This window comes from Vidua macroura, chromosome 2, assembly GCF_024509145.1.
Source record: "Vidua macroura isolate BioBank_ID:100142 chromosome 2, ASM2450914v1, whole genome shotgun sequence".
Taxonomy (NCBI): domain Eukaryota; kingdom Metazoa; phylum Chordata; class Aves; order Passeriformes; family Viduidae; genus Vidua; species Vidua macroura.
Window position 1 is genome coordinate 15,346,047 of NC_071572.1, and position 24,317 is coordinate 15,370,363.

Sequence of the window (24,317 nt, forward strand, 5' to 3'; positions counted from 1 at the left end):
AGTATGTTACTTTGGTGCAAAGTATAACAGAACCTTCTGCCTGGACCTATCTGTGCACATATGACAATTCAATTTGAATTTCAGATGAAATGTCCTAGACACACTAGACCTGAATAATGAAAGTAAATATACAAGTCAGTTTTCAGTCAAAACAGAAAATCCTGAAGAATAATGCTAAAATATCCTGAAGGAAGAAACTTGGTCGCAGGTTTACTTTTCTCCTTCTGGTCAGAGTTCAGTAGTTGTAGGGGACAACCACCATACCTTTAGGTGAGAAAAAAAATCACTTGTATACTGTCCATTTCATGTTCTGTTTTTCTTGTGTTGTTCTCTGCTTTTACAGGTATTGCAGTTGAGACAAAATATATAAATGAAAGAAAATGAGACTGTTCAGATTGTACCATTTACCTGACTTTGTGTGCCACCTCAACCATTTTTGCAATCACTGTTAATTCAGTATCAGAGGAAACTGGTCTGCAGTGAGAGAGATTTGCAGTGTACCAAAATGCCATCAAGGCCCAGAGAGCTGGTTATTTAGTGCTGGACTGTCTTTCCATTGGCGTCACTGATCCAAGTATTAACACTGCCAGGTTGCTGCTAAATCTGTCTCGTCCTTCTGAATATCTGAATGCCAAATCATGGTGATTTTTTATGTTTTTATCAGCTGTTTCTGCAGCAAGAGGGCACTTCATCCCTTTTCACCTTTAGGATTCACTTGCCAGGAGATTAGCGAAATTTGTGTCCGGCAGCTAAATAATCTAATTATGCGTGCTTTGCAGAAATAGTGGGATTAAGATTCTGACTGTTTTGTTGATAATATTCTGTTGTGTTGGAAGTCAACCTAGGCTTGGAGTCAGAAAACACAAACTGTTTCCACCATGTTTTTCTTGTGTGACAGGACTGAACAAGTCAGAGTGATATCTACAGAGGAATGTAACTGGAATAAGGCTCACTGCCACCACCTAGAAAAGGGATTTATGATAATCAGCATGCTGGAGGAGGACAGATGGAAACTGATACAGTAGTCTTTAGGAGTGTCTCTGTACCACTGGGCTAGAAATACGAGGGCACAGATTGATATGCTGCCCTTCTTGCTGGTGATGAAACCATTCTGCAGCCAAGAATCCAAGATAGATTTAGAGAGAAAATGCAGAACTTCACTTGTCTTTGCAGCCTGGTATTTAGGCCACTGCTGGGAGGTGCCATTATGGGCATTCTTGTTCATGCTTCATTTGACTTTTAATTGCAAACATTGTTGACAGCATGATAGATTTAGGTAAATGAAGTGGCACGGTTTATGCTGCGAGATGTCAGGGATTGCTGACAGGGTTGAGGATCCTGTTCTTGGACTTGGAATGTCTAAAGTCCCAGAAAGTCCTTCAAGTTCTAAGTCTTGTTTTGTACCAGTGTCCCAAAGGGGTAATATCTGCTTGCTTCCTGAGCCTGATAGGTAAGAATTAATCAGGTAAAAGACTAACAGCAAAGCTGGAGTTGGATAACAGTACTTTGTAGCATAGATCAATGTGTCTAGAAGGGCTTGGACCATCTTCTTATGTAAAGGAAGAACAAAGGAGGAGAAAGAATTATGCTGAAATCTCTAGTTCAACATATTGGGTGTTCTTTGCTCCCATGTTTCCTTTTTTAGAAGTGAAGGTTTTGATAAAATTGCACTGGGCCTTTAACTGAAGACAACAAAATATCCTGGAGTAACTGTTTTTGAAAAGTCTGTGTCATGCAGATGTGCATTGGATCAGCAAGAATTCAAGTTGGGCTTCCTTTGTTCTCCTCACCACTAAAAAATGTGGTAGATATTTGACCTGTATGGGAGTATGTGTGACATAGAACAGCTGGAGAGAGCAGGAAAGTTTCTGGCTTATATGGGAGATGCCACCATCTCCCATTTTTGTTTTCTTGTCAGAAAAGTTGGTGGCTCTGATAATAATGCTTGCCCTGGGTCTCCAAATCTTAGCTATACTTGAGTTTTTAGTCTGTTATAGCAGAACCATCAGATTTACCAGATCACAGAGGATTCAGTATCTCTTACAGTGAGGAAAGTTTATCTTGGGTATTTCCTAATGAACGAAAAGTACTCTATTAAGTTTCATGTAGGTGTTTTCAGAAAGTGGTGACACATTTTCCATGCAAATGTAGGCCAATTGGAAACATAAATAAATAATAATTTTTAAACCCCACCTCCTTTAGGACCACTTAACAGGACAATTAAAACACCTTGGCAATTCAGGTCCACCTGAAACCAGATTTACATGAATTAGCAATTTTTGTTCCTTTTTCCTGTCAGTGATGCTTGTTTCGTCCCTAGAAATCCCAGACTGTAGTCCCCTCACAATTAAAGAATAGCAGTTCCACTTGTCTTCTCCTCTCCCTATCCCACAACAAATTCAGGTATCCCTTCTCAACTAGAATGGGTCCTATGCAACCCTCATAAAAATTATTTGAATTCTTCCTCCTAGTTCCTAATAAAAGAGCAGCCTTGTTTGGATAGTATTCCCTTTTCTGTTCACAAGTTGGTTCCCAATACTGATTTATCACCTGCACAGGTATTTGTTCTGAATGAACAGATGAAATAATGTTTTCAAGCACTGCTCTTGCATCTGCTTCTATATATTAGGAAATTACTTTGCATAATGGATTTTTCACTAGGATACATAAATATCTTCCTTTTTGCCCATGATTCTTTTGTTGTGATCTGTAGCTTGTTAAATTTTAGCCTGTTGTGGGTTTATATGGTGTTTGGTTTCGTGGCATAAAATCAATGATTCATGTATGGTAAAGCAATTACTAAAATATTTCTTTTAATTAATTGGTCTTGCATAATAATTTAATCTAAAATAACAAAACCTCCCTTAATTTAAAGGGTTTTCATATTCCTTTAGTGAGCATGTCTTTATTGCAGTGCAGTGTAGAGTATCTGCTTTTGTCACATTCCTAAACAATTTCATGAAATGGAAAGGTTTGATCATGACTGAGCATGTACTGTGACATGCAGCTATCTTGAACTGCCCTGTTTGCTTCTGAACCAGAAGCTGCCTTCCCAGTCTGGCTTTCATCTTGAAGGCATTCTGTACTTTTATCTATGTAAATGCAAATGCCCAATAGCTTCAAATTCTTCATTATATCTCTTCTAGTTCAATTTTCACTGCTTTGCAGAGAGATCTCAGATTTATCATCTTCTTGACTTTAAACTTCTCCAGCATAAGCAGGTCATGAACTTTTCTTAGTTTTGCCTTCTCTCTATTTGCAGATATGTGTCATCTCCTGTTTTTCTGTTACCTCCCTAATCACTGGTTCAGCTAAAGCTTCTTATCTTTCATTCCCACCTCAGAAAAGAATATGGGAGGTTCTCTAGAGTTTTGTTGTTTATTTCCCTTCCTTAGCAGTTCACAAACTCTGGATTCTGAGTAGAGTTATAAGCTCATCAGAAGGTCAGGTGTTTCTTCTTCCACCTGCAAAAGCAACGGGATGCTTTTGGGTATTGTCATTTGTAGTCTGCATTGCTGCCAACATGGATTTGATGTCTGTCTTGTGCACAGCTCTCAGAACTATCTTTCCTCCCATGTGCTCTTTTTACCAACCTGAAATCCCTGTATGTATTTGAGTCCTTTCCATAGATACATTTTGACACATTATTACATGTTACTATCATGGAGCTCTCAGCATTCTTTATACACCTTGTAATTTTTCAGCTATTCAAAGAGCTCTACTCCTATTGCTTCTTATATTGACCAATGTTTTCTTATGGTTTCAGCTTACCTGTCTGAGGCATGTTATTGCTTATTATAGTAGTTCACTGTAAATTAGTTACTTTTGCTAAAAATATCTAAAAATTAATAAAATAAGAAAGAGATATTGTCGATATAAAGATCACACTCAGTCTAGAATGACTGAAATGAATACTCCTTCTATGAACAGAAGTCAAGTGGGTTCCTCTCTCAAAGCTGCTTCTTTCAGCTTTGCTTTTGGTGTTGAATAACACCTTTTCCTAAGTCAGTTCATAGACTGCTTAATATTCAATCTGCCAGTGAAACTTCTGTGAGTCTTCCCTGAAGCTCAGGGCAGTGTTAAGGGGTTATCATTTAAATGTTCGCAACACTAGTAAAGGGAAATTAAAGGATCACATTTTTATTAATTCTTTATAATTTTAAAAAAGTTAATCCCCAGTAACAAATATAAGTATAGTTTATAATTTGCCTCTTTTTCTTTACTGTCCCTTTTCTACTCCTATATTTTGTATTTCCATTACTGTTTTTTATGTTGTCCAACTTTTAACTGAACCTGCAAATTTTAAAGAAGAATAATTATTTTTTTCAGAGTGTTGGGAAGAAATTACCTCCAGCCACAGCAACTCAGGAGCCAACAAAAATAGAAGTGGACAGCAGAACAAAAAGTAGGTTTCATAGGTTTTTCTTTTTTGCACTTTGTGCTATTAAAAACAAGCTGAATGCTTTTCTTTGGTTTTGGTTAAAAGAGTGTCCTGTATGTAAAAAAAACCCAGAATGCAGATAGATATATTTAGGATAAACTTTGAGTAGGTGGTACCTAGACAAAATGCTTTGTTTCACAGAATCCTCTGAATTGTTTTTGCTCTTGTGACTCTACCTCAAGTTTTCTGCCACCAAAAATCAAGTTAAATTATGTGATCAACTTTCAGCCTTGAGGATACTCTGGAATTAATCAGAGTTGAATAAGATCCAAATTCAGGTTGTAATTTGTGGGTAGGTCATAGAAAAAATTCTCTCATTGTGAATGTCCTCGCCTTTTTCCTCTTTTTTTAAAAAAATAATTTAATTATTTCATTTTTATTTCTTTATGTAGCAGAAATAAAACTGTATGCATGGTATAGTTTGTACAGGAAATCAAAGAGAAGGCTCCAGGGAGACCTTCCAGCAGCCTTCCACTACCTCAAGGAGAACTACAAGAGAGCTGGAGAGTGAATTTTTACAAGGGAGTGTAGTGACAGGACAAGGAGAAGTGGCTTTGAACTGAGAGGGCAGGTTTAGATCAGATGTTAGAAATTTCTTACTGTGAGCATAGTGAGGCACTGGCACAGGTTCCCAGAGAAGCTGTGGTTGTCCCATCCCTGGCAGTGCTCAGGGCCAGGCTGGATGGGGCTCTGAGTCACCTGGTATAGTGAAAGGTGTCCCTGCCCATGGCAGGTGGCATTGGGACTAGGTGATCCTAAAGTTTCTTTCCAATCCAAACTATTCTCTGATTCTCTGACCTTCAGTTCTTTTTTGCATCATTTCAGTGCTTAGCAATGATGAAGTAATGATTAAATCTTTCAGGTATGTCTCTATGCTGGTCTAGGGAGGCATATGTAACTAGCTTACCAAATAACATAAATATATATTCCCCATATTTTGATTTTATTTATGTAGAGTTACAAATAAATGTTACAGATTCTGGTGGAAAAGAGTAAGAGGGAAGAGAACATAGCCATACCTTAGAAAAGAAGCTGAATATAACAGAGTTGATTTTCTTTAAATATTGCACAGTCCTTCTTCCCTGATGTGTTTATCCTTTTAGATAGCAGGTAACATTTTGTCTCAGAAACACATACAGACATATGTAGGAAAGCATCTGGATCAGCAGAGCAGGGTCTGTCTGAGGAAAGTGTGTGGCTACAAACTGGTTTGTACAGGTTTTCAGCTCAGAGTTGTAAAAGCAGCTTAAAAGAGCTTTTAGTGAGTTATTGTCCATTAGCCCCACCACAATGATTGACTTGCTACATCCTCTTATCTTGTGCCCCATGCCAGCAGGCTCTAATGGGAAATACTGCAAGAATTCAATTGTCCTGAGGAAGTAAAAACTTGAAATACTGAGAAATGTGTGAACTGTTAATGCAGAAGAGGGCTCCTGAACTTGTTTTGGAATTACCTTTGCCAAACTTCAGGCTGAGCAGTTCAAGCTGACCTGAATGCAGGTGCCATCAGAAGGGGTGCTCCAGGGGCTTTCCCACCTGCAGCATTAACCCTTGTGTGGGAAGCCAGGCTGCTCCTTTCCACGTCAGCTCATACTTCTGACAGCTGAAGCTGCTCACTAAATCCCATCCCAGGGTATGGGAGGTTCAAACTTTCACATTTATAAACTGAGTATGGAAACCTTCTGACCAATGGTTAGAAAACTGTATCTTCTACTGTGATGCATTGAGCTCTGGCTGACAGAGACACTTTTCCATCAACACTTTTGGGCTCTGGATAGTCCTTCTTTCACCTCTTTGTTATTTCCCATGGACACATCTTTTTGGCCAGAAAAAATCTTTCTTCTGTTGCTGTCTTCATGCAACATCTATTTTGTCAGAGTTGGTGAGAAGGGTGGGCTACTTATTTGCACAGTAACTTCTTGAATTTTAACTAAACTGTATTATTCATTATTTTATCTTTCCTGGAATCTCTGGGGCCTCAGTAGAATTCTTGGCATCTCTGTTCATGCTTGGGAAAGAGAAGCACATCTATAGGAAGGTCTGATGTAATGTAATTATATATAATTTTCTTAGCCTCAAATGACATCATTGAAGACACATTTCATTCAGCTGAAGTTGTCCTTCACTTAAATTGAAAAACCTTTCAATGCAAATGAAACATGCTTCAGTCTGGTGTGGTGTTTAATATAGGCAGAGGAATAATTTCTTCATAATAAAGTTAATGCCTGATAGTCAGAAATGAGGAGTATAATCAGACTTTGGCATAGGACTATAATCTGTCTAGTATTTGTCATTTCTCAAAAATTCAATTTTTACTTCTTACCACAAACAAACTTGATAAAGCATTCAGTCCAAGTAAGTTAGCAGTCTCAGAAAAATGCTGAATGTTCCAATTACTGTGTTCAGCACAAAAGTATCATTCCAGCATAACAAAAGCATCCACAAGATCTGAGAGTTACAGTAGATTACTGAGACTGCACTAATGGAGTATAAATAAGCAGGCAACAAAATAGCAAAGGCAGTAAGTCACAGAGTGCCTTGACCACAACACTTAATTTGATTATTCCACTCACTATTTAAAATTTGTGTTAAGCATAGGAGTACCAAGATCATAGCAAACAACTAATAATTTTGCATGTTGAAAATGTATTAATAGGACCATAGTTACTTCTGTTTCAATTTTTTTTTTAATAAGGTGATGTTTTGGCAGTTTACATCTTACTAAGTTCTGTGAAAATATTTATTAGTGCAATCTATTTATGAGTCTTGAGTGTAGCAATTAATAGTAAAACCAAATTCTGCTGAGTATAGTGTTTGGATTTTTTTTTCATCTGGTTTGTGGTTTTGGTAATAATTATGTAATTTTTCTCTAGATGTTGTATGTTTTACTGCATTTCAGAAACATTTTATCAGTGATAGTCAAAGAGAGGAAATTTAAGCTCAAGAATACTACCTTAATGCTGCTTGTTTTCTTGCTTAGTATTACTATTTGTGTCCATATTGATTGCTGTATGATTTAGACTTCACTGATGGGGAAATGTTTAAGCTTCAAAAATTAATGATAGAAAGAAGCAACAATAGAAGTAAAAGGAAGAGATTGTGTCATCCTGCCCTAAGAGGAAAAGCAAATTCCAGAGTCACTGTCCCCTTTGAAATTTAAGCTTGAATGAATGTTTGTCTATGGACTGCCTTCTTGAAGGTCTCAGCTCATCCTAAGAGTGTGGCAGGAGAACAAACAGAAGAGTCACGCTTTTGAAGTGAAGCAGGGTTCACTGATAACAGTAAATGGACTTTGCTCAGATCTGGTTGGAACAGTATAATGTTTAACCAGTCTCTCAGAATACAAACAAATTTACCTGCTATACTGCTGCAGGACCCTAAGTCACAGAGCAGGTCGGTAGCTTGACATCAGCTCTTTACCCTGCAGTTGTAAATACATATTGAGCCACTGAATCCTGTCAGTGAAATACTGTCCTTGCAATGTCCTGGGAAATGAAGCAGCCGTGTTCCGTAGGAAGGCTGCTCCTTGCTATTGTTCTCCCTCTTGGGACAGTGATTGTTTGAGGGGTTGAGACTTTATCAAAAAGGCCACATTGCCAACTTGGGGACAAACAGTGTTGCACAAAGATACATGATAACAACCCCCATAAAATGTCTCATTTTCTTTAGGTTTATCTATTCACTCAGTTCCTTGAGCAGTGCCCATTGCCCGTGGTTAGGAGGAGCTGTGAGTTTGCAGTGAGAGACTGTGGTCTGACAGAGTAAAATACTGCTCAACTGATAAAACAGGACTGAAAAGCTCATGATATCATCTTTTCTCCTCCCTTAATGTTTCCAAGATATCTGTTGCTGGGGGTTTATTAACAGGTATATTTATATCAGGTCAGGAGGAAAAAAAGAGGCTTTTGGAAGAACTGTCTGTGATGTATAAATCCAGCTTTGGATGTCAAATGTAAATATGAAATTTATAATCCACAGCTGAGGGATACTGAGTATTGGTATCTTAGTTTGAAGTTTTAATTTGGCTTAAGTTTATTTGCCAGGCATATAATAATACATATTGTTTTGACTTTTAGTATTTTTCTGGGTTTTTTTTTTTCTCATTTGGAAAATCCCAAATTCAGCAAATTCCAGTGTGGTCTATACAATGCTGTGTCTGAAATTAGTTTTTTCTTTTCTTCCTTCCTATCTAAACATGACTGTTGACATTAAGTGCTTCTACATTGTCCTGTGGTATTGTGCCCTACTGAGTAAGGACAATTTTAGTCCTGATGTGACATAGCCTATTAGATTTTTCTCTGCTTTTATTAATCTAATTTTAAAGGTTCATATAATAATATGAAATTCTGTTAGCTTTGTTTTGAGTTCTGTTGGCTTTATTTTTGCTTGCTTAAATCATGTTGGTTTACCTATCCCTTAGGAGAAGTCTGAAAGCTGACTTTGTCCAGTTGCTTACACTGTTCCCAACCCATCTGTGATGTTGAGACCTCTGTTGCATGATCCAGTGGGTTCAGTGATTTACTGTAGATCTGTCTGAACTGTACTCAAGAAGTCCAGACTTCCACTGTACATAAACTGTATTCTTTTTCTGTGGCTGTTCCTTCAATCTATGTTCCTGTGCCAGCATTCAGAGCACAGGATGCCCCCCAGCTCCCTCTTGTGCCTCTCAGAAGTTTGTCTCCTGGCTCTTTATGAACCATTGTTTGGTTGATTTTTTTTATATTTTTCTATAGTTTAATTCATTGGTTTGCTGTTATTTGGATTTTTTTTTTAAAGAAAAGAGAAGGTTTAGAATTTGGTGGGGAGAATGGACAAGTCATGGGACAACAGAGTTCTTGACATCAAAACTAGAAGGACAAGATGTGTATCTATCTGCTAGAGAGAACTTACTTCCTGATCAACAACTAATATTTCAGATGCTGATACCACAACACTCTCTCCACTCTTTGTCTATCAGGGTCTTCATCCTGAAAGACAATTCAAATACCCAGTCTTCAAATAGCAAGCCTGAGGGAGGCTTAGCTGTTACAGGACTCAGGATACCCAAGCCCTTTGCTATCCAAAGCATTTTTTAACCTGAAACATGTGGGATTCATCCATGCCTTGAGCAGAAGCTGCACTGCAGGCGTCCTGTCAGAGAGATGCTGTGGTGACTGTTTGCAGTTTTTTAGCTGTACTTCGTGCTTGGCTTCCCACTTCAGCTGATGCTGTTATTGAATGGAGGATCAATGGATGTGTCTGAGAATGGATGTTCTGGAATCATCCTTCTTGAGCTCAGGTGTTGTTTACCTCTGAGAATCCAGGCAGTTCTGTATCCCAAAAAAGAAATGCTAAGCCTGTTCCCCGTAACTAGAGACTTGCCTGAGTGTGCAGCACTCAGCTTCTTTAGTGCAGTATTACATCTACATCAACTCTGGTCTAATTCATTGAATCTATTATTTATCACAGCTGCTTTTCAGAGTGTGGATATACTCAGAATAGGAAAAACCCCACGATGATAATTTAAGGTAGCATGCCACTGAAGTGTAAAATGTGTTGAATCTCATATTTATCTACATGCTGCTTTGCATCCACCTAAGTTAGTGTGTGTCAGCTTTCTACCAGCTTTTACATAAAATGTTGTTATACTGTCTCAAAGACAAGGCAGTGAGCAGGTGGAGCATCCTAGCCAAGTCCACAAGGAGACATCCCAACCCTTCCTCAGAATGCAATAAAGCAGCAGTCAGACACCCCATTTGTCCTCTAAATCTGAGTTGTGACCTGGTGGTTCTCACATGCCCAGTGGTTTGGAAAAGTCACCAAATGTTTATTTCATAGTGTTCTCTTCTTTCAGAACAGGGAAAAGGATTTTTTTCCTTTGCTCATTTCTCTTCCTTGAAAACTTTTGTTTATTGTCTTCATCTGAATTTTGTTTCTTCAGAGGCTATGCTCCACCCAGCCACTTGCTCCCCATAAGGGAGAAAGCAGAGCAAGCAAAAGCAAGAAAATCAATTAATAAAGACAGTTTGATAAATAAGTGAAAGAGAAATTAAAAGAGGCAACACAAAGGCAGCCACCATTCAGTAAATCAATTCATTCACCACCTACAGTAGATCAATGTCCAGCCAGTCTCCAAGGAATGGAAACACCCCCAAAGTCCACCCATTTTTATTGCTGAGCAGGAGGCCATATGGCACAGAATATCCCTTTACTCATCTTGGGTCAGCTGCTGTGTCCCCTCCAGCTTCTTGCTCACCCTGGCCTATGTGGGGGGTAGAAAAAGGGAAAAAAAGAAAGCTGTGTAGGTGTGCCAGGCAACAGCAAAACACCAGCATGTTACCAGTGCAATTTTAGTCGCAAATCAAAAATACAGCACCATGTGGGCTGCTGTGAAGAAAATTAACTCCATCTCAGCCAGACCTAATACAGGGCATGGCCAGAAAACCAACTGTAATGGTCATGGGTAAATTCAAATATTTGTGTTGAGAATAAGAAATCTGTGAAGCCTAAGAAGTTCTTGTTTGCTTGAACCAATGACACATACAATTCATGCTGTTTCTGAGTGACAGTGTGTGAACTAAAGAAGAGCTTTCCTGTTCCCTACTAGTACTATTTAATTTCTCAGCCTGATGGTGCTTACAGAGAGCAAATTTTCAGATGCACATTTCTGGGCTGCTTCTTTACAGCTGATGTTCCTCTCGCTAAACTGTAGAAGTTTGGAGGGAGCTTATGTGTCAGAGCCCTAAGTTTGGGTTATAATCATGAGTTTGATATCTGGATTTTTCAAGGGGTGGTCCCACTAGACATCTGTCACTGCTGTCCAGGGAGTTCAAATCATGGTTCAGCTAATAAAATGTGGGTGTCTGGCCTGGAGTCAGGAGTGGCTCTCAAGGCTTCGCTCATTTTCGTGACTTGATCTCCACTGACTTTAGTGCACTGACTAGGTTGGTTTCTAACGTCAGATACTTGAATCTAAATTTAGACACAAGGCCAAAGCTCAGGGGCTGAAATCAGTAGCTTGCATCTGGAGCTGTTTGAGATACCCCCAGGGTATTTTGTTTTGAATTGCCTCCAGCTGTCAGGCCAGAGGGACCTGAAAATTCCATAGGTTCAGCCATACTAGGCATGTGTCTTACATGCCCACAAGTGTCTGAAAAGGCACTTAGTGTCTGGGCAGCTGAACTGACCCTCTGGAGGAGTCTCAGATACCCTCAAGTGTGATAATGCAGGTTCTCTTTATAGCAAGTATAAAAGAATAAGTCCTGTTATTTCAAATTAATTTGTATTTCTCTGGCCTGACAGTACTTCTCTGCATTGAATATGGAAGTTGACTAGGCACAGAGGTCATCAAAACTGAGACATTTAAAGTGAGGTGAATATTTCTACAAAATCACATGCCCTTCTACAAACGGTAGAGTAGTTTACTTAGTCCTTTTAGACCTGCTGTCTTAGAGTATCACATATTTTTATGCATAGTTTAACAGCTGTAAAACATATTCCCTTTTTATTTGTAAGGCACATTGACATACTCATCTGTTGCACAGCAACATGTAACTGCTTTTCATGAGAACTGCTTTTTATGATTTCTGAGTAGGAGTGCTGGCTTCTGTATTTTCCAGATGAAAGTTGAGATAATGCCTATAGACAGTAAAGGAAAAAGGGTCAAGGAATCTTTAGAGTAATTCTCAAAACTCTTACACTGAGTGTACAGGTGGTTTAGTTATTAATGCATTAACGTTTATTAATGTATTATTTATTGTTGTACCATCTTTATAGATTCATATATATCTGCTTTCTTGCACACAAGGGGAGAGATAAGCTATGTTGACCTACTGCGTCCTTTATGCTTCCAGTTTATGCAGTCTGGTGGGAGGCTATACCAGTGGAACTATGGAAGGAGGTGTCAGATATAGGCTTACTCTAAGGGAAAGAGTTTGTGGCAAGTTGCTGTCTAGAGCAATTTCACTTTGAGATATTGGTTCTAGGGGCTACAGAGCTGACTCCCTGGATGACGTGTGTGGGAATGCTTATCAGTGTGCAGTTCTTTAAATATTTCATGTTGTTTATGAAAGTGTAAAATACAAAGAGAAAGATGGCAAGGAAATAAGGCAGCACAAAGAGATACTAATGGAATATTTTATGAAGATTATTCACCCTTGAATAAGCAGTTGTTATAAAGTGGTAATTTATCACAATGAATGTTCTTCCTTTCAGACAAGGAGTATTGCAAAGTGATATTTCCGTATGAAGCACAGAACGATGATGAACTCACAATCCGGGAAGGTGATGTTGTCACACTTATCAGTAAGGTAAAAGCAATATTATTCTCCTATAAGCAGTGATACAGTTTTTAAATTTGACATAATTTAATTGCCATAAAATTAGTATTTGTGCCTATAGTGTTGTTGCTAAACCAATGCTAGTTAGACAATGAAACATTCTGCAGACTTCAGAGCCCTATATCTCCCTTCCTCTTGTAGAGCCTTACCCTGATAATGAATGTTAAGCAAAGAACAGCCAATGTGTACTCAAATGTATACAATTAATTTTAATTTGAATGTGCTGGCAGATCAACATAAATTGTAAATTGATCCCTGTAACAAACATAACAGCTTGGAGAATAAACTGGAAGATTCAGGAAGCAACAGCTTTGAATATCTCCCTTTGGTGAATGAGTTATTTTTCTTGTAGGAATCGTGAATTAGATTTTTGTGTTAGATTGAGGTAATGTGCCTAAATTAACTTACTGAACTAAACATTTAAAATTTAGCCACTCTTAATATTCTGGTAAAGCAGAGAAAGATGACAGAACAAAAAAGAAATAGTTTTACATCTGTGTTTTTTTCTAAAATTATGTGAAATTATTCAAGATTAGAAATGAAAAAGTGCCAGGATTTATACTAAATCTTCAAAAGCCATAGAGTGAGATGGTGAGTAAACTGTTGGTTTTCGTTTAGAAGAGCTGTGCACCATGTTACAAAGAACAGATTATAGTTTAGGTGCACTTAATTTCCTGCTCCTTTTTAAAGACTTTTCAATTTGTTTAAAAGTTTTTGATTGCTGGACATAAATAATTGTGGGGGAATAAAATCTATAAACTAGAAAAAGCTGTGGATTTTCCATGAGGAAGATTAATCATAACAATGTACACAATACTGCTACTTTTGCTTGTGCTTATATGAAAGTAAAATAATTAATTCTCTAATTGATGTGTTATAAGAAATTGTTACTTGACTGAACAATTTGGCACTGGGTGAAAAAAAAAAACCCAAATCTTGGGAAGTCCATCTGGGGCTGTTTGCCACATACGAAGCTATTTTCAATTGTAGAGGACACCTTTGTCTTGAACAATATGCATGTACCCAAAGAAAAGTAATCACACATTTGGTAGGAAGAGAAACTGCAAATGTAAAAATAATTGTGTACATTAAATATCCTTTAATGACTTGCCCTCATTGAATTTTGTTTAGCTTGTTTGTAGAGCTGTGTAGCTTTACCTGATTTAGAATGTTCACATGTGAGTATTTAACAGTGTTTCTGATCATGAAAATGGCTTTTAAGATGTTGCTCCTGTCCACTTTATGCCTTTTTGACCAGAATGATTTAATTCCCCAAGTTGGATGGTCTCCGGGTGGAGCTGTGTTCATCAGCAAGCATAGATAAAAAGACAATTACATTACTGAGGTTTCTGTGTGAGATTTCATTAGCTTGCTTTTCTGCATTTTCTTCTTCCCTCTGCCTCTGCCCTCACAGTGGAAGGGTATTTATCTTTTATAATAACTAAGCTGATGATTTCACCACATTGATCAGTTTTCCAAACCACACAGAGAGAATGGTTTGGAATAGTAAATACTCTATTCTCTAGCCCTGTCCTTCTACTCTCTAGTGATATCAAGCCATTGCAGACATTTTATTTAATTTTCTTCTTTTTTTCTGTGTCATGTCACATCTATGAGCACTTACATAAACCCACATCTCTAGAGAGTGGGGGATTTCAATGCTCAAAATCCTGGAGTTTCTCTAGGGATGCCTTTTTATGCACTGTCAGAACTGATCTGGGCCACTGAAGAAATGGTTCTTAACAAGGGTTAAGCACTTTGCAGATCCTTTTGTCCTTTGCAGACCTCATCAGTCAGACTCGTTGGGTTTCTTCATCTGTTTTTAATACAGTTAAAAAATAAAATTCAGGCTATGTGGAGTCAGGGTCTTTGCTGTAGAGTTCTGAAAACAGTGAGATCTCCTTTATGCTCCACCACATAATACAGTAACTTTATTTTAGTCCAGATCTTCTGAAGCAGATGTCTGTTGTCATTTTTCTTTTAGTCAGCAATAACAAGTCAGCCTCACTTTTCTGCCCACCAATGACTTCTGCTAGAGAGTTACCTGAAGTTCAAATCACCACACTTACATGACCAGTTAATGAGCCATGCTGACTAAGAGGCATCAAAGAGAAACATATGGAATCCTTCAGAAATTATTATCATGGCTTTGCTTTGCTATCAGATTACAGAGTTTCTTTTAATTTATTTGTAATGAATTGCTTTGCAAGATTTGTTTTCTATGCTGGAAAGCATTAGGCAACATTTATTCTTCCCAATTATCTAGACACAAGGAGAGAAGACTGGTACTTCCAAGGAAACAGATGGGTGTCACTGTACTTCCTACAACCACAGATGCATTATTGTAAAATAATGTATTCTGTTGAAATCACTAAAACCAAAAATTGATATAGATTCCCAGCATAAAATGTCTGTCACTAGACTAGGCTGTTTTTCCACAATTAGATCCACAGGAGAGTTGAAGATTCATAATTTTAATTCATGCTGAAATTGCTTTTATTTGAAAACAACAGCATTGGTGAGAATGTGTGGTAGTGGCTGAAGTAATGAGTGACAGAAGAATGGGAGAGAAATCTTATGAAACAATCTTAAAAGCATGAAGGTGAGATAACACTTGATAGATGCTAAAACAAAAGGGGATGGATCAAATGAGCTAAATGGGAAGAATAAAAATACAATAATAATAAAATAAATAAATAATAAAATTAATCAATAATAAAAATACTAATGCACATAATAAATAATAAATAAATAATTAAAGAATATAATGCAAGAGCCTGGGTACAGGTACACAATGGGCATGTGAGGAAGCTGTTAGTCTAATGTTCCTCTTAAAATGCTAAGACCTAATTTTGTGTAAAGGTGTAGAATCAGTAAATGCAGAATTCAATATCACCATTTTAACAGTATCCATAGATAAAAGGGATTAGAATACAGTAGATTTCTCTCTTTTATTCAGTTGAATTAGTTGTAAAAGTCCCTTTGTCAAGATCATAAAATCAAGATCGTAAAATATCTATCTAATATAAAGAGCAGACTGTGTTTCAAGTTCTCACTGTTTTGATGGATGTTGAGATCTTGAATCACAAGCTGATCAGAACTTCCCAATAGGTCTCTGTGAGAAAAGAATTTGAATATCTGAGGTTTCTTTGAAATAGCTAAAGAATACTTTGAACAGATTTGCAGAATCACAAGTGACCTCCCTAATCAGATGGAGAGCGTGCTGGAAAGTTTATGTAAGTGCTGAAGAAAGTCAGTAGAGGCTGATCACTTGCAGGTCAGAATGGTATGTATTTGGGGAGATATAGAGTAAAGGATGGCATTATGCAAAACTGATAACCAAAAATAATTGCCAATTATTTGGAAAATATACATTATGAGATAGAGTCCAAACATATCTTAGTTAAAATATACCTAAAAGACTGAAGAAAAGCAGAAACTTCACATACATCTATTCCAAAAATTTCTGGGAAAGGTTTTACTTTTATTTGTTTCCTCAGTGAAGCAAATACCCTTGTAAATAACTAGAAGATGTTTTATTTATTAAAAAGTGGGAAAATGGTAGTGCTTTACTTCTTTCATGCGAATAATGCAAAAACCCTGAAAATATTGGTCAGAATTGTAACAGAAGGTAAAAACATCATCTTCAAGGCAATAAACTAATAGACCTGGTACCTTTGCTGTGCAAAAAAGGAGTCTAAGAAAAATACACATTTGAAAGAAAGAGAATAAAAAGCAAAATACAGTAATTTTACTTGTACAGTTAAGGAGATGATTGTGCGTTTTGATTATTAGATATGTTCATAAGGTTCAAATTATGAATGGTAAGAGGCCATGAGATTGACTCTGTAGATTATTTTTGTATTGTCAGACATTTATGTTCCTTAGGTATTTTTTTTAGTGTCTTCAAAATACTCCTGACAGCATTTGGATATGGGCAAGAACACTGGTAATCACTGCACCCTGCAGCTGAAGGAGAGTGGCAAACAGGTCTTTTATCATGCTCAAATATTCATTTTAAAGATTGTATTTGTAATGAATACAGTTTCTTCTAAGCAGCAGAAGATTCATGTGACATTTTCAACTGTCATCATGAAAATTTTACAGGACTTTTTATTCCAGCCCTCTTAGACATAGCTATTGTAAGCTACTTTTCTACAAATTTATTAATAGCTTTGATAAATTATGACAAAAGGCATAGGATTTTGAAGACTTCACTGGCACACAGAAAATTACCTGTGTGAGGAATCAATAGAAATAGCTACATAATTTCAAAGCAAATACATCAAGCACACACTGGCAGCTGTGCACTCATTCAAAAGCAGTTTTATCGCAAGGATGTAAAGAAGACTTCATTGCAGTGCATTAATCTATCTGAGCTCTAGACAGTAAAGACCACTTCATTTCCAGGAGTGAAAATGGTCTGTATAAATAAAATTAGCTGCTTATAAAAAATAATTGCAAGTTTGAAAAGGTAGCAGAAATGGAAAGATGTCCTCATCTGAACCCTTATTATCAGTGGACAGCACTGATATCAGTGGCAATTCGGCTAATTCTGAATTTATAAGGTGATTTTTCTGATGCTGTTCAAATAGTACTGGTAAAGTTACTGCATATCATGAAAGATACAACAGGATAATTACTAGTGAAAATTTTACATGACAATTTATCTGGTCTAGATGTTTAATGAGATATTTAATGGCAATCCAATTTGTAGAACTTAATTCTGTGCTGGGGGACAAAGAGCCACAAGCCTGGTTTGAAAAATTAACATAATGGCAACCACTTTTTACAAAGCTTGTAACAGCTTTTGCTGTTGTTGTTAATAATTTATTGTGAGATTTGCAAGTTTTGTGATTCAAAATGATGTGCATTTAGCAACTTCCTGCCCTGAAGCATATGCAGTCAAGTGATAAGACAGACAAGTAAGCACAGGTGAGTAGAGAGTATAAGGAAACAATTCAATGAGATTCAGTCTTGCTAGTCTCTTTCTTCATGTCCTTTTCTCACTGCTGCAGTGGTGCTCTGTGTGTTTGTCCCTGTAAGAGCATGGAATCTGGCCTTATGCAGAGCCTTTAATACTGCCCAATCCTTAGGGTAGCCATGAGGCAGTTAATTTAACCCTGACTGAATTTATAGGCAGTTACTGGAGCGTGGCCCTTTTGCCAAAACAATTCTACTGCTTTTCTCTCTTACAACATCTTTAAATGCTCATCCTGGTGCAGGAGGTAATTGTCCAGAGCACTTTCTTTAGCTGAGCGATTGGCAAGGCAAACTCATCTGGGCAGGGTTGTGAAGGAAAACAGCTGCTCTGACAGATGCAGGAGGCTCCTAAAGGGATGAAATTAGTAAGTGCTATGTTAAAGGATCTTGCCAGTGAGTTGAGGCCATGAACAGGGGAAGGAGAAAGACACAGACAGTGTGATAGAGAAGGACACTTGCTGATACTCAATCGAACATTTTGCTGGGCTGGGGAGTCACTAGGGTTGCCAGAAATTGTTTTCTGTGGGGTTGTATTCATTGCTGAATTTTTCTGTACACCTTTAATTACAAACAGCACACACATATTTCACAAACCTTGGCTACTGAAATATGTGAAGGAATTAAAAGCTCTAAGTTTTTCTTTAAATGTGAGCTAATAGGTAGGTATCACTAATTCTTCCTTATTAAGATGAAGTCTTCACTATTTTCACCTCTATGGGTAAAAACAAATCAACAGAGTGATAATATCTGAGGTCATTAAAAATACACCTAATTGGCAAGAAGATAGAATTTTTCCAAGCATAATTATTGTAGCTTAAGACTGTCTCTTTCAAAATAAAATTTACGATTGTCTCTTTCTTCCTATGAAAGAAAGGAAAAAATTAGTCACATTTCATGATAGACAGGTAATCTTGTTTTTCCTTGATTGACAACTAAAATCAAGGTTTTAACTCATTTTTGGAAATTAGTTTTCTAATATAACCATGCAAAAAAAATTATGTTATGTAGTTAAAGTATGATCTGGTTTAATAAAAGAAAAAAGGCTTTCTGTCAGAGTAACACAATGGACTTCTGTTGACACTGAATATTTGGTGATGAAGATGCCCCTTTTTGGGGTTTTAATACAAGATATTTTGCACATTTGTAACTTCTGCAGCAATCTTGCATACAGAAACTGAAAGGAAAACAGTAAATAAGCATTTAATAATGCCCAGCTTTAAAAAAGCTTTTGTGATAGCTTTAAGAAATCTTTTATGATGTTTTGTGTTTATAGAGATGCATGTAAGCAATAAAGGCACTTACTTCTTGCCTCTGGAAATAAATAGGTATTTCCCTCAGAAAGAACAATACCATAAAGGCTTCTGAGATATCCATGAATTATTCATCATTGGCCAGGCCTAATAGCCGTGCCTAATCTGCTTTCTGTGTTCCTTGTCCCCTACCCTTCACTACTTCCCTTGGCACCAGTTTTTCCCCCAGGACATTCTGCCTCCTCCTCTGACTGGGAAACCTGCTTGTATCACACTGCTGATTCCATACAAGAAATTATTTAGCACATTTTGCATGCTGAGGGTGCAGTTTTACGTGATGGATGGTAGGTGGCTGCTAAAAGGGATGGTTCTCCTGCCCTTTCACCTTGCATCTGGCAACCACAGGACACACAGGGGTGTGTGAGCAGGCACAGGTGATGGAGGAGTGGGACTGTCCCAGCAGCTTGCTGAGAGCTTGGTGTAGCAGTAGGGTCACTTTTCCCTGACCTGAAACTTTCCTCTGTAGGTTTTGACTAATAGGAATCAGAAGGTTTGGATCCTTTCTGGATTTCTGGAAGCCATGAGGGATGGCAGCTGGGGTAGGTCCTGCAAAAGGAGCCCTGTTTGACATACCTCCAATGTGTGCAGCTAGTGCCTGGGGTAAAACTCATGTCACTGCACAGAAGCATCAATGCTTCCTCAAATGAGTGATATAAAGCAGTTATATAAAACTTGTGGGCACACTGATGATCAGGTTCATTTTCTGAAATTATGTTATATACTCAGTAAATTATGGAAAATAGACTCTGAGTACAGTCTATTGCTTGAACCTTGACCTTGGCCAAGAATTTTAAATGTTTATAAATAATTTTGTAACACTTAGTCGTATCTTGCAGCATTTCTTGGCTGCTGTGATTAGCAGTGGGGCTTTAAGGTCTCTGTAGAGACAAAGCCTAACAATGTTTATTCGGGAACCAGGTGCAGCTTACTTTTCATTGGTATCTTTAGAAATATTGCTGAAACACAAATGTTTGAGCTAAGCACTTAAATAAGCTTTTAAGCCTGTGATTAGTCCAGGGAGAGTGGAACAGCCAGCACTCGAATGCTGATCTCATTAGTGTATTTATAATATTATTTTTTTAAAGTACACACTGAAGTTGTCTTTTCCTGGTTTTGTTACCACCAATTGTGATGCTACAACAGTGACTTCAAAAGAAGGGGCTTCTTTTGTTCATGGGAAGTCCCAAATTTGAATTTTGACAGACACAAGTTCATGCCAAGCTATGTAGGTGAAGTGGCAGGATCCCTCATGCATGCAATGCTTCAAGATTTGCATAACTTGAAAGGCGTTTTGTTTGTATGTATGTTTAACACAGCCAAGCTAAACTAAAAAGGTGACATATTTTGAGATAAAAAAGGAAAGAATCTTTTTTTCTACTTAGAAAAGATATTGCTGAAATGCTGCGGTGTCTGGAAAACTGTGATTATTGCTCACAGTGTGGGCTTTACATTCACTGCTTAGCTTCATCCTTTCTTTTATTCTGAATTTTGGGTTCACCTGCAGGTTTGATGGTATTGTCTGAAGTCCAGCCTTTTCAGGGCAGAGAAAGCTATTTCAAGGGGAAGTAAAAATGCACATATAGTGCCAAGTAACTAGTAATTGTAATTAGGACCCTGGTCCTAAGATGTCTTCAGTCTAAGTAGTAATAGTGTTAAATAATCTTTCAAATGTTTTGTTCTATGTTTTTATAATCTTTCTAAATACAGAAAATGTAATTACATAAATATTTTATCTTGGCTCATGAGAGGCATAAATTATGTGTGTTACTAGCACCACCTTTCATGTTTGTGTTGGCTAATTTAGTTTTAATTTGAGTATAGGAGTGTTAGAGTTTTATGATGTGGAACATATTTATTTTTCCACGATAATTCTGCTGACTGAACACTGCAAATGAAGTGAATCCTCAGAAGAGATGGTTTTGTTCAATAAGCAACTTAATTCTTCCTGTTTGTACAAATATTTCATCAAAGCTTTTTAGCCTCATTACTGATTAAAATATTTAGTCACAGAATGCAAAGTCAAAAGATTAGACCTAGCCTGAAACAGATTTAACAGAAAAAATACAACTGCTTTGTTAATTTCTCTGCTCTAATGTCATGGGAATTGCAGGTCATTCATTATTTTCAGCAAGTTTCTTTTTTGCAGTGTTCAATAACCTGAGCCAATTTTTGACCACTCTTTGTCTTCTGTAGAGGTGTCTTCTTGTTGTGCCTTCCAGCAAAAACCACAGCCTGGAAGGAGCAGTGTAACCAGAGCTGAAATAATGTCTAATTTCTGACTATGTCTCCTGTTTCCCTTCCATAGAGGGTTGACATGAGGATTTCTTAGTAGAGCCTTGGAGCTTGCAGATAAATAAAAATTTTCCTCTTTGACTCCTTAAACTTTGAGAGATGCAGCTGGCATTATCAGATGTAAGGTTCTGTATGGCTTGGGCATGAGAACTGACAGGAGCTGGGAAGGATCCATGCAGGATTTGGGGCTTTTGGGATAGGTTTAAGATTTGAGCAGGATATACCTCTGGGTTAGGGGCCAAACAGAGGTTAGAGGCCAGACTTGGAGGTTTCTTTTAATGCTTTTCTTTCAATATTTCATAATCTACATATATTTCAAGAAGTATGTAAAATGAAAATAGGTTTTCTCCAGGATTGCTTCAGAAGGCAAATTTATTGTCGATTAGGCTGTCTCTTTTATCTAAATTATTGCACATTAGGTAGTTGCTGAGAGATTAATTTTGTCTTATTGACAGATCTTAAAATCACGTTTCTGCCAAGGAGTACTTGATTGCTAACCAGATGCTCTAAATCATGGCCATTTTCGTAACAGAATTTAACAAATTTTGCACTTTTTTGTACTGTATGGTCTCAATCCCAGTAGCTGACCTTATAGTAAGTAACAAACCTTGATCATTTGGAGAAGTACTAGGTAGCACAATGTGAGTGTAATGTAAGCCTCTGGAGAGATGCTTTCCTTCATTCATAGAGAGTTTATCAAGTTTAATGAGAATTGATGAAGATTCTAAAATCAATTATTTTCTAACTCTTAAGATAAACTTGGATTTTGAGAATGATCTGTCTTGGTTTCAACACCATGACACTGAATGTAGTCTTTCTTTAAGAATTTCTAAAGAAACATATTTTAATATTATTAAAATGCTTTTTCACCCTGATTTAACATGACTTTGTTGTTTTCCTCAAAAGCCAAGTTGCATTAATGAAGATCTGATGTGTTTTTAATGATGGTTTGAAAATCACAGAGCCTGTCCAGTGGCCTTCTCTGGTGTTTGTGAGAGCTGGGACCTCTTGGCCCCAGCACTGCAGTCAAACCTGGAGGCCCCACAGGTGCCCTGTGAGGGTGGGCTGAATGGCAGAGGGCTTGTGCTCCAGATTTGTCTTTCTATGAGACCTTTACTCCTCAAATTCAGAAGCCTTTGTATGTTGCATGTATCTCTGTGTATTATGGTTGATGTCTTGAAAAGCTCAATACACACATTTTGTTTGCATGAAAGGTGGTTTGTTTTTCTTTAAATGATGATGTTGGCTAGCTGTTGTCAAAAGAATTCTGGAGAGATGCTTACAACGGGTTAGCAGTAATTTAATGGGGGGCTGCCAGCACAGCAGAGCTGACACATGAAAGCTCCCAGTGCAAGCATAAGAGGGATTCATGGCTTTCTGAATAATGCTATTTTTCCAGCTCAGCATTCTTCTTGATGAGAACCAACTTTAGAAGGGCAGAAGGAAAGCAGAGATTTAATGAATGCAAATGCCAACTGCTGGGATTTTTTATTAGTATTAGTATTGTTATTATTATTTTGTAAGGAACTATGTCTTCTAGTGGAGATTTCCAGAAAAATAATACTTTCTTACACCCTGTATCATTATGGTGTATCTCAGTACAGATACTACAATGTAAGCTTCACATATACTTTTCTGGGGGCCTGCTTTTTCTTGTTCTTAGTGTTGCTTTCTATCTTAGCTGTGATGATAAAATCTCTGTGATGGAATGGTTCTGTTTCAAAAACTTTTAATCAAAGAGATGAAAAATTGAGCAGTTGTGGGTTGATGTCTAAACTATAGCTTCATATTTTAGCAGTATTGCAAAGTACCATCATGTTCAGAGGACCAGACTATGCAGCAATCAGTTTCTTCAGAAAAACAAGTCCCATTTACAGATTAGAAGACTGGCCTTTTTCAGATGTATTTCTTCAAGAGTTTACACAGCTGCAGTTCAAGTTATGGATAGGAGAGAAGATAATTACATAGCTTATTACTCATTTAGTGACCTTGGGGAATAGAAAAAATCTCTCATTTACTTACACTGACAAAAGCCTTCCTCTTCACTAGGGGCAGCTTGGAAGGTAGGTTAGGGAGTGGAGGGATGAACTTGGCCCAGGGCACTCCCTGAAATTGTCCCAAAGGTAGCAAGAGAGGAGGGGAGTGGGTGCTGCCTTGAAGGCCTGGCTGCTTTGGAGGAAAAGGCAGGAAACATCTTTGCCCCTGAAGTTAAGTGGAAAGCATGGCTGCAGCAGTGGGTGCCTGCTTCCTCTCAGGCTTCCTTGTGTTTTGGTAAAGCTGCAGAAATTGCTCAGCTGTTGGTAGATTCCCAGTGTCAGATGGCTCTTAGTGCTGGAGAGAGCAATCTTGATGCACTTACAGCTGGCTGCAGTGATGATAGAGATACAAGTCCAATGGGCTTCTGAACACATTATAATGTATACAGAGCCAAGTAGCTATAGGGTTTTATTTAAGTGATTAAGAACAGTCTCATAGCGTACAGTAACTCTCCTGTAAGTGACTTCAAGGAAAAAAAAAAAAAGAATAAAAAAAAAAGAGTAGAATAATGCATAGTACTTGGAAGAAAACATACACTGGAGCATGTCTGACATTTAAATTATAGTAATCTTGGATGCTTTATTGATTCCTGGTAAAATAATGAAAAAAAATCCAAATAGTAGAGTTTTATTATAAATATGTTCCCAACCAGAAGTGCTGCTTTGCATTTTCAGCAAAAAATGTTGGTTTCCTTCATGTTCCTTTTATCTAGCTCAGGTCTAGAGTGCAAATAGCAGTGTGGGCTAGAAATAAGCCCATCTCTAATAACCAAGTCTGTTTTTTTAAGAGAGAGAACTTTATATAATAAAGTTAAAAGTTTAAAGAAATAAAAACTCCTCTGTCTTTGGGGTCTATGAAACTCCTGACTCCTTGGAGCAGAGGGAAAGGCTGTGAAGCTGTAAGCATTTCCAGGAGGGAGAGTTCAGTCATGTTTGG

At 37.5% G+C, this 24,317-nt stretch overlaps 1 protein-coding gene across 4 annotated transcripts in view; it reads left to right on the forward strand.

Moving 5' to 3' along the window:
• SH3KBP1 (SH3 domain containing kinase binding protein 1) overlaps positions 1-24,317 on the forward strand; it is a 212,823-nt gene that overhangs the window by 148,853 nt on the left and 39,653 nt on the right. For all 4 annotated transcript variants that reach the window (XM_053971068.1, XM_053971069.1, XM_053971070.1 and 1 more), the window contains 2 exons: positions 4,330-4,405; positions 12,635-12,729. In XM_053971068.1, coding sequence (XP_053827043.1) covers positions 4,330-4,405; positions 12,635-12,729 — 171 coding nt within the window. The remainder of the gene's footprint in view (positions 1-4,329; positions 4,406-12,634; positions 12,730-24,317) is intronic.